The sequence below is a fragment of the Betta splendens genome, chromosome 11 (assembly GCF_900634795.4).
Source record: "Betta splendens chromosome 11, fBetSpl5.4, whole genome shotgun sequence".
Lineage (NCBI taxonomy): Eukaryota > Metazoa > Chordata > Actinopteri > Anabantiformes > Osphronemidae > Betta > Betta splendens.
Window position 1 is genome coordinate 5,222,435 of NC_040891.2, and position 10,701 is coordinate 5,233,135.

The 10,701-nt window shown below is 46.3% G+C and overlaps 1 protein-coding gene and 1 long non-coding RNA gene across 4 annotated transcripts; one reads left to right on the forward strand and one right to left on the reverse strand.

Moving 5' to 3' along the window:
• Positions 1-1,326: 1,326 nt before the first annotated feature.
• Positions 1,327-4,001, reverse strand: marcksl1b (MARCKS-like 1b). Of its 3 annotated transcripts, XM_055513118.1 has the most exons (3): positions 3,685-3,997; positions 2,190-2,728; positions 1,327-1,935 (listed from the first exon to the last, which is right to left on the reverse strand). In XM_055513118.1, the coding sequence occupies exons 1-2, from the start codon at positions 3,769-3,771 to the stop codon at positions 2,192-2,194; spliced, it is 624 nt and encodes a 207-aa protein (XP_055369093.1). In that variant the 5' UTR covers positions 3,772-3,997; the 3' UTR covers positions 1,327-1,935; positions 2,190-2,191. The 3 variants fall into 3 exon arrangements, with proteins under 3 accessions (XP_055369093.1, XP_029023209.1, XP_029023208.1); XM_029167376.3 differs by having other exon boundaries at positions 1,327-2,725; positions 3,685-4,001; XM_029167375.3 differs by having other exon boundaries at positions 1,327-2,728.
• Positions 4,002-6,074: 2,073 nt separating this feature from the next.
• LOC129604898 (uncharacterized) lies at positions 6,075-10,701 on the forward strand. Its single transcript, XR_008696212.1, has 3 exons — positions 6,075-6,595; positions 9,382-9,477; positions 9,673-10,701. It is a non-coding gene; the product is annotated as an uncharacterized LOC129604898 (long non-coding RNA).

The following is a 10,701-nucleotide window of genomic DNA, read 5'->3' on the forward strand; positions in this document are numbered from 1 at the left end:
CTAGTTATTTACACAGATGAAAAACTTTGTAGCCCCTACTAGAAAAACAATGTCCGAGATTATAAAACCTTTATTCCAGCAAGAAAGCTTGCGATACATTTCTATTACTTATTACGTTTTAGTGATTAATTAGTCGGTATGAAACTGCCTTTACTGTTGCATTTGTATGCAAAGTTTGAAAAATACACTGTTTGATGACATTAATTTGACATTTAATATAGTCAGAGAATTCATTCATACTTTGATTTTTTTTCATACTGTTGGAGTTCATTTGTAAACATCCAAATACCTCCTAGGAAATGTATAACAATTGCTATAAATAAGTTGATTTTCTGCGTGTCATTTTCAAATTGCGAACGTTTTCAGTGTATTTTCATTAGGTGACGCATTTTTTGGGGTGTGACTACAACAAAAACTACAAACGCACTACTGAATTTTCCACGAAAGAGTTTCCAGTCCCTATGCATGCACAGGTACATGAATATTTCATAGATGCAGTATTAGTAATCATTCCATTACTATAACTAACGAAATCCAGACAACAGAGTGTAAAGTTACCTCTATCAACCGCCAGGTGGCAGTGTAAGCCCATTCTTTCTTTTCTATTACATCCAAATCTCTGCAGACTTCGCCGAATGAGAAATGCAGCACAACTGAAGAGATCACTCACAGAATCTCATTTATAATATGCGGAGAAAACCAAGCAGTGAGATGAGACTAAACAGCTTGTGATGCTGTTGCCTACAATTTAATTTTGCTTAAGATTAAATGCATTTGATACACAAGCAAGAGCATGGTCCAGTAACTCCAGTAACCCAGGCCTGTTTGCAGGACGGTTCCAAATGTAGCCCAGTTCTCAATTCATAATATCCCCATGTGAACTAGGTCAGTTTAACCGGACTAAGACCGATTGCTGTCGAGCGGAAGGAAAGCTGTAGATGTGCTGAAGGAGGCGGGGAGCTGAGTTGGTGGAGATGATTTCAGGTCGAGGGGCAAAGGGTCAGTGGAGCCAACGCCGCTGCGTTGACACAGGCCTTTCATGTGATATGTCAAAGGAGTGCCATGTCTGATCCTTAGATAAGTAATCTCATAAATTCACATTACTGGGGCTGGAAACTCTCCAGTTATTGTGATTTGCTGTGTTTAAAGTTTAATCCAATAACTGCTAATAATTACCTGATGAATAAAATAAAACTTTATTGATTTCAAAGTCTGAGGTTTAAATCGTTAACAGTTACGGCCCAGATCCGCTTGTTAAATTAGGCCTATGCTGCTCTGGAATATGATGGAATGATTGCTGTAAATAAGCATGAAGACACATAAACGGGCAGGTAACCAACATTTATTTTACCATTATCAACTTTACAATAAAACCAGTAACATCTGTCAACATTAGCAAAATAAAGAACAGAAATCAATCCAATGTATTTACAAAGACAAAGCAGATTCAGGCTCACACACGACAGATAAACAACTCTGCTTCATATCAAACCGCAACAGTGAACATAGCAAGCTTAAGTGTTCTTTTTTTCATAGTAAGGTAAAAATCAACATTGTCTTTTTTTTTTCTTTTAACAAACAAGACGTAGTTTCTCTGAATCTTTAAGATGGTTCTCTATAATACACCACAAAATACTTCAAATTTAGGTTAAAATATAGGAATGTAAAAAGTTGGCAAGTCTCTTTAATTTTCTGATTTCATTTTTTTTTCTCTAACAGTCATTTCAAGTGGTGGTGGTGTCCTAGTATCTTGTCCAGCGTCCTTTCCAACAGCAAGGAGGCAATCTTCATGCGTAGGTTTTCAGAGAGAAGATGCTTCGGCTCCGTCCTCCTCCAGCTCCAGCCTTCGTCCGTCTACGTTTCGTGGTGTCAGTAGCTCACGTTCTAGCCGTTTAAATCCATTTTTCCACTTAGCGACCGACCCGCTGCCTAAAACTGAGTCAAGGTCCAGATGTCAAGCAGTAACCAGGGAAGTGATCTAGTGAATCTAGTCTGTCGTCTTGTTATCATGACGAAAAGTGGCACGTCAAAGGAGTCTCTCACATACATGTGTATATATTTACATATACATATATCCATATACATATGTATACATATACACATATATATAAATATATATATATATATACTAAATTTTCTCTCTCTCTCTTGAAAAACAGTTCACCCAGTTCATTTTGAGCTCAACGTACAATCACTCTTTCTTTTCAGAGGGAGCGGGGGTCGAGTTGCTCTCCTCCGTCGGTTTCGTGGCCTCGGGGGCCGGAGCCGCTGCCTCCTTGGCCTCCTCCTTGGGGGCCTCCTCTTTGGCCGGGGCCTCCTCGGCTTTGGGAGCCTCGGCCGCAGCGGCGGCCTCCTCCTTCACCTCTTCCTTCTTCTCCTCGGCCGGAGCGGCGGCTCCGTTCTCCGCGGGCTTCTCCTCGGAGGGGGCGGCGGCGGCGGCCGCTTCCTCTTTCACGGCCTCGCTCTTCTTGCTCTTCTTCAAATTCAGCTTGAAGTTGAAGGACTTCTTCAGGGAGAACTTCTTCTTCTTCTTCTTGGGGGTCTCTTTGGCGGCAGCCTCGCCCTCGGGCTTCGCTGCCTCTCCATCCGCAGCGGGCGCAGGCTCAATGGCGTCGCCTCCTGCACCGGCTTCGGGCTCCTTGGCCGCCTCGGCGGAGCCGTTGGTGGCGGCGGCATCTCCATCAGGCTTGGTGGAGACGTCGCCGTTGGTCTTCACATGTCCATTCTCCTGGGAAAAAGGTTAAAGATGTCACAAAATAAATGTTGTGTTTTTGAGACCAAATCGTGCCAACAAAAAATAAAATCACACCAATCTAAAGGCATCATGTGTACACACGCGTGAAAGAGCATTTTTCTGATTCGGACACGTCGTTTGGCGAAAGAGCGTCGTCGTGCTCATCAATTAACCACCGTGCCTGGCTCGGAGGCGACGCCTTGCAGTACACTAATCAGTCGATAGGCGGCGGTAGCTGCACGCAGACCGCCCGAGGTACCAGACAGACATCAGCTCAACAAAGACGAGGCTGGAGCTTATGGATTAAAGAATGAAAACCCTACAGCTGATGACATTACAGCCACAAAACACCAACGTTTCACCATTAGGATCCGTGTAATTTATTTCTCAAATTAGATGTGGGCAGATGTGAGGGCTTCATCTAGCAGTTAATGAGCCGAAGCGTCGAATAAAGGACTAAATATGAATCATATCACGCCCTAATTACAAACCATGTTATTACAAATTGTATTAAAAGTCGCAGATTGTGAAACAAGCGGCGACATCCAGGCTCGTATTCGACAAAGGGAGGAGTAGTAGACTGCCTACGTGCGCCCAGGCTGCCCCCCTCCCCCTTTATGCTTGGCACTATCAGACACGTTGTGCGGATTTTGGGTTAGACCTCGGCGGCAAACACACACATTCTTCACACTCGCTCCACCGACATAAAGCCGTCGGCGGAGCCGCAGGCTGCCTTTGTTATTCCCCAACTTGTTGGTGCGCTTCGGCGGAGACGGCGATGCTGCCGGAGCCGCACCTGACCTGCCCGAAACGTCCTCACATTCAAGTTTAATCAATTCGGCGTCGAGTAAAGTCGGCGAAGCGTGCATTCGCGCGACCAATTCAACTTTTATCGATTTCTACTTTAAAAAAAAAACACAAGTCGCGGCGAGTCAGTTGGGCGCGATTACCTGTCCGTTGGTTTTGACAGCCGCAGCATCAGCGGCGGCGGCGTTCGCCTCCGCGGCCACCTCTCCCTTGGATGCCTGGGATCCCATTGTTTTCGGCGAGCGGTGGTGTCTTCTAAACCAAATTAAAAAGAAAAACCAAAAAACGCAAGTGTGAGTTAATCCAACCCCAGGGCGAGTTACGTATCCAGCGGTGAAACGAGGAAAAGTGTCTTTTTGTTTTCTTCACACGGCGGATCCGTTCCCCTCGGCTGCTCGTGCGCTAGGACTTATCACCCCGGTAGAGAGAGACCCTCTAAAGCCAACACTGGTTGAACGCGATGCTTCACTGTTACAGCAGGTTCAAGGCTCCGCCCACGGGCGGGGTTCGCCGCTGTTCCAACCAATTAGCGTTAACTCGTCCTCCCTCCGGCCAATCAGCTACTAGAATCAATTTGTATCCGCCCCCCAAAGCAGACCCCCAGCAAGGAAATCAACAGCTTTACTGATTTCAGTAGAAAAATAAATGGTTTACTGGAGGATACAATGAATATAGGCTACTGGTATCTTTCTTTTATTATGAGTGAGTTTATTTACTATTGTTATAATAACATGTGAAAACAATTTATGGTTGTAAGCAAAGGGTTTTAGGGTTGCGAAAGCAGGTGTGTCATGCTTTTAATGAGCTAATCCAGAGAAGTTTGAATGTCTCTTTTGGTTTCACTATCACTACTGGCTCACAGATGCAAATCTCAGCTTCCAGACAGATCCAGTGCTTAGTCACAGTTTCAGTAAACTATAACGCAACACGTGTGGCATTCGGATAGTCAGGTAGTCATCACTGTGACATATATTGACATGACACAAAGAATATTACTGTGTTCTCCGAAGTCCCCACAGTATTTAGTTCACAATTCTGACATGATAATAGAGATGAGTAAGATGATAATGGTCGCAGTTTCTTAGACATAAGAGCTCAATATGTTTAGATGATAACATGACGTGAGACAAGAACATAAAGAGTATGTCATAGATATGTTTTAATCTATTTTTTAAATTGTCGATCCAACCTGTGTTGGGGCTCTTAGCATGTCGAGCTGTCTTCTAGTGTCTCCATGACTAGATTTGTTGTTCACTTCCGCTTGTCAACAACATACCAGGAGCAAAATATGTCAATGTGATGATCATGCACATTCCACCTGATCGTTCGCTTCCACACAGATGCCTCGCAACAGCTGCCGCCGCCACGAGCCTCGGTGAGACGAGGAAAAGGCCTCAGTGTTCGATGTCACAAATTGATCTTCGGTGCGACCAATCAGCCTAATTGATTTAGCGAGACTTGGGAACGCGGGAATGCATGTCAGCAGCCTTGTCTCGGTGCTAAAATCAACTGCTCTCCAGCTTGCATTTAAATGAGAGACCCATAAAAATGACAGCGTTACAGACATTAGGCTCGCATTACAAAAACGAATTGAAAAATGTGTGTACAATGAAGTAATGCTACACACGAGGGCTCTTGCAAATATGAAAACTGTGCAAAAATGAAGATTCCATATTCATGTGACTGATCCTTATGCTGTTGATAATAAATATGTCATATACACAAAAATAATGTAATGAAGACACAAACATTAAAACATCCTGGGTCGGGACTCAATCAGCGGAGTCTGTCCAAAGGTTTTTAAAGAAATCCACTTTTATCCCCATTTTCCAAAACCTGGTCACACATCATGCCATCATGTACTGCAAGTCGGACACGAGGGAGTAAGTGTGACGACATCCTTTTCACAACTTTCATATTGGGCCTTAAGTGAAGTAAAACTGCAGCAGGAGTCAGTTTGAAACTCGCTGACGGTATTATCACGATGGTTACGATAGAGTGGCTAAAATGTTTGTATCGCCACAAAACACCGCTGGACTTTTCCCTTCGTCCGGGTGTGATCAGTCGTCGGCTCCGAGCAAATAAACACTGTTTTCATTCAGTTTTCAGCGCGATGGAACTCACCACGGGCCTTTCTAGCTTCCTTCGCTCTGTGCTCGCTTCACAGCAGCCTCAGCGAGAGGACAACCTTTCCTCACACACGCGTCACGCTGTATCTATCTAGCCGGCCTTGTAAATGTCATAATAATGTGTCCACTGTGTGCTGTGGAATGCCTGGCACGCGGGCCCTCCCGTCTCCTTAAGCCATCTTCTTCAGTCAATGGGCTTCTTCAGCCCGGCCTGAGGTAAGTCTCGTACTGTACTCGACATGACGGTGAACTCTGACACACAGAACCACAACCAGCGGCGTCGAGGGGCAGCGATGCCTTTATTCCGTCACCCCCGCACTTGAGTTGGCGGCTGGACACGCTTCCGTTTCTGCGTGTCGCGTTCACACAAGGGCAACGCTATCAGTGGGTGTCAGGGGGTGAGAGGCACAGAGATGCAACCGCTGCAGCTCCAAGCATAGACGCTCATTATGCACACACGCATCCAGACAAAACAGCTGGGACTGAGTTCACGCGCAGCAACACTGTGCTTTTCACAGTTTGTGTTGCATCAGTTGTTTTAATAATAATAATAGGCATTTTAGCACATTAATGTAAATAATGTATTTTAAATATAGCCTAAATTCTCCCATATTATCATGTCGTGTGCAGCAACTTGGCTTTAACCGCCCGACAGATGAGCCTGGAACCTGACTGTCAGAATGAATGGATTGGACTCCGTCTCCAAAGGCCCTCATCTGGGTATAGAACGGTCACATGCAGCGTGTCGGGGCAACAAGTAGCGGAGGAGCAGGGGGTCGGAATGCGCAGAGCAGGCGGAGGAGAAGGAGGAAGTCCTGTGCAACGGAATCGAGCTCGTTTCCAAAGAAAGGAGCGTCGGGAGAGGAGGAAGAAGACGGCCGAAGGCAGTGTCGTCTTCGTTGGGGTGTGACGTGCTGATAGCGCGGTAATAGGGTTCAACCAACACTGCCACCACATTCTACTACAACACAGACTTCATTGTACTATAAAGGAATCGGTCCTTTCCAGAGTCTCTGTAAACACAGTCACACACTTAAATCGTCTTGGTCGGAAGTCACCTAACTCTCTGTTGGCTACGGCCTGTTGTTGCCTTCTACTGAGTCACTGTGTGTTTGTGTGAGACAGGTGCTTTCCAATTAGATAACAGTGTTGCCATACACATGAAGGTGGGGGAGAACCGAAAGTATGACTGAGAACAGCTATCGATATGAAAGGACTTGATGAGCTCATAAAAGCAAAATAGAATGATTTATTAAGGTTTGCAAAGGGCAGATTTCAGTAGAATCGTATTCTGTGCTTTTGCTGTCGGTGAATGAATGCTGACGTCACGCCGCTCGCCGCCGCAATTTACTGTCAAGTCATCTGCATCACACATTCAAGTGACGTATGACCCGGAGCCACATTCTCCTGAGCTCCTGAGCTCCTCACTCTCAAAGGCCTTATTGTTGGTGTGCGTTTTGTCAGCCTATGGATGAGCGTCACAAGTCCGGCTGGAGGGGTGAGGACAAAGACTAGTGGGAAATACACCAGGAAGGTGGTCTTTGTGCACCGCCGTCCCCAAACACGCAGTTTTTAGATGATCAAGTCAGAAGTGAAAAGCATAGAGTTCCCCGCTCCGGATTATAATCAGCCATTTTAATCAAAACCAGCCTGGCTGTAGTCAATATCCTTTAAGTGCTCGCTCAATCATATAAGCGGGGGGACAATTCACAGCATATGGCTTAGTGTTTGAGCTGGCAGATGTCCATGCTGGGTAAACAGAGAAGAGAGAGAGGAAAGATAACTTTGAGCTCTGAGCCGCCCCGGTGGCCTGGGGTCAAAGGGGGAGGGGGGTCAGGCTTGGGGAGGTGGCGGTCGTGGGGAGGGGAGACAAAGAAGTAGGATGAAGACGTGTTGTGGTACAGCAGCCCTGTTAAATACCAGCTAAGTAGGTCACATTTACATGTGCTTTAGAATGACAAAGACTTTACAGTAGACGACTCTGGGCACATTTCCTCATTAAGTATCCATTTAACAGTGGATTTGGATTGTGTGGTTTTAGCGTAGAGGTGTTTGGGGCTTTCCTAGAACCATTTGAATACTACTATTAAGCTGTTAGACCAATAGATCATTGACTCAAACATGACATTTACTTTCACTTTCTATCAGCTTCTCTTTTCTCAATAGTTAAAAGGCTGATGGTCATAGAGGGGGAATCCCTGTTGGGATTTCCCCAGAGGAGGTCTAAAGGCTCCGATGTGAAGTAAATGGCTGCATGGGAGTTTGTGGTTGGTGTAAAAGGTATTTTCTGACTAACGTGTGTGTTTCCAGTATTTGTTGTTGATGCATTAACTGTGAAATATTCATTTAATTGTAAGAAACAGAAAATGGAGTATTTCAACTTTGCTGTTAGTCACCAGTCTGTGTTTATGCACACACACACACACACACACACACACACACACACACACACACACACACACACACACACACACACACACACACACACACACACACACACACACACACACGCCTGGCACACGCATCGCTGGAAATGGTGTCAGCCCGGTCTAAATCCCTTTTGACATATGAGCATGCCAGTGACCTTATTACCATGACAACAGCTTCTACAGGATAACAACGCCGTGGCAACGCTGACACAATATGACACAACAACACGGACACTCGTTGTGCGATGTGTTGAGAGGTGACCAACACGCTTTTTTCTGCTGTTCCCCTCCTGCTCTCGTGCGCCGCGCGCCTTCTCTTGTCGTCGGCCGCCGTGTTGATGTGTGTTACGTGTTTCGCCTTGTGTCGGCGAATGCGCGATGCATTCGGAGGATGCAGGTATGTGGAATAAGTCGAGGAGCTGCAGGGAAACGCATCCTCCCAGCAGCTTTCAAAACAAGATTGATGTGAAGGTAGGTCAGGCCTGTCTCTGGGCTTGTGAGCGCTCACTTCCTCGATGAGTGAGTGAGTGAGTGACTGAGTGAGTGAGTGTGCATGTGAGTGTGTGTGCGCGTGTGTGTGTATTTCAAAATGTGTACACCCACGCGAGAGTCCTAAAATAAATGCTTCTCCTTTCATACATGTGCGCGCATTCAGCAGAACCGAACAACACATCCACCCCCTTCCCCACCCCTCCTCTCGCCTCCTCTCTCCTCCATCCATCCTGGGAGCAGGAGGAAAGTGGAGGGAACGGGAAAAGCAGGAAGGAGAGAAAATCCAGCATTTGCATGCGGCTTCTGCGAGACGTTGTCGTTTTGTGTTTTTCTCCGAAATGCACGGAGGGCACTCGACTTCAAGGAAAGGCAGCGTAAAATAGAAATGAAAAAGAGACGCTGTACTTGTGGAATTTCTTGGAGGCTGCAGGAGTAAAGCTGGGTATTCAGTCAGTACATTTTTATTGAAGGGACGTGCCTTCAGTTTCGCACATGATGCTTTTATATAATATCTCCTGTGGCATCGCTGGAAGCTTTTCAAAGTAAAAACAAACAACATCTAAGTGACTGACATTATACAGTAGAAGTCCAGTGCTTTTCGGACTGACCCATAGTTTCATTGTTTGTCTGGACTTCGGGCACATCTGTAATTACAGCCTGTCTGCGGTTCAGTGATGTGCAATGGAAATAAAACCCAGCTCCTTTTCTGATCCTCACACAACATGTTTTGATTAGACTGTGTTTTTATTTTCTGCTGGATCTCCTGCATCATCCGAACCGGGGCCTGCAGTTCCACCCAGACTGTGCGCCTGGAGGAGTGCATCGCTTTGACATCAGCTAATGCTAATGAACCCCGGAGCTTCGATGCTAAAATAATAACGGTCTGGTAAGTTCACTTCACACTCCACATCCCAAGACTTGTTTGCCATTTAAGTCTTACAGTCTGCAGCCCAAACTGGGTCTGAGGCAAGCGAGATCACCTGGGGGCAATTTATCAGCTCTTGTTAGAGAAGGAAACAGGGCCTGGGCCTTTTACACTAGATACTGCTGAAATGCTCTCGTCTCCTCTTCTTCCCAACAGGTCGAGACAGACGGACGCTCGCCCTCAGTCTGGTCCTGCTGGAACTTCTTCCCCTCTGCTCCTCTCTGCTACTTGTTTACTCAAGTGGGACTTGTTGGCTTCTCTCCTTCACCCTCAGATTTCTTTTTCGCCTTCAACCTCAATAGTTCATTTCACGCAGCTCCCTCTGCAGCCACAGACACACCTTAATGTATGAATCACTTCCCCTCGAAGACTATGACATCGACAGGCAACACCATAAAACATCGTCACCTGCGCTGCTTAAGCAAATATCTGAATTGTCCCACATCTGCCTTGTCTTATCAAGGCCTGGCTGTGACTTTTTGCATTGTTAACACACCTTATTCGTCTTCTTAAGTCCGTTCGGAGCTTCCGAATTCAATGCATGAGAGCAGCAGGGGGAGCGAGAGGCAGGTAGCGGGGGGCGGATGGATGGGTGGTGAGTCAGAGGGGAGGCTGAGGCAGACGGGAGTGAGGGAGAAGTGCTGATGAATGGGCTGATGGCACACTGACCCACTAATGGTGCAGCTGCATTGCCAGTGGCTGTGCCCAGCCTGGCGAGGCCCACACAGACACACACACAGAGCCACGCACACCCACACACCCGAGCTAATCAACCCCTCCACCGACTGCCCTCGCGAAGGTCTTTCAGACAGAAGGTTCTAGTGCAATTGCACTGTGCACACAGTCGCACTGCTGCCGCCGAGCTACGCGCAGAAACCACACACTGGCACACTTCTGCTAATCTGTGTCTACTGTTAAAGGTCATAAAATGGAGGAAGCAGCGCAGGAAACATACAATGTTTCACAACCGTTGCCCCCCACTGAGTTTCTAAATCTGTCAAATGTATTTTTGCGTTAACGCCTAATTTGTTTCAGACTGCAGCTTTTTCTGTTGACAGTGTGGGCGCGAGTGGAACTTCAGTTCAAATCATCATGTGATGTTTTCAAGTCATGTTTAAAGGTCTTTATCCTGTTATCGCCCCACAGTGTAGATCACTTTAACGCCAATAAAGTTTAATTACTTTA

Coding starts and splice junctions, on each gene's coding strand:
- marcksl1b (XM_055513118.1), bottom strand. CDS start 3,771: ATGGGATCCCAGGCATCCAAGGGAGAGGTGGCCGCGGAGGCGAACGCC. Junction 2,729..3,684: donor CTGTCAAAACCAACGGACAG/GTAATCGCGCCC, acceptor CCTTTTTCCCAG/GAGAATGGACATGTGAAGAC.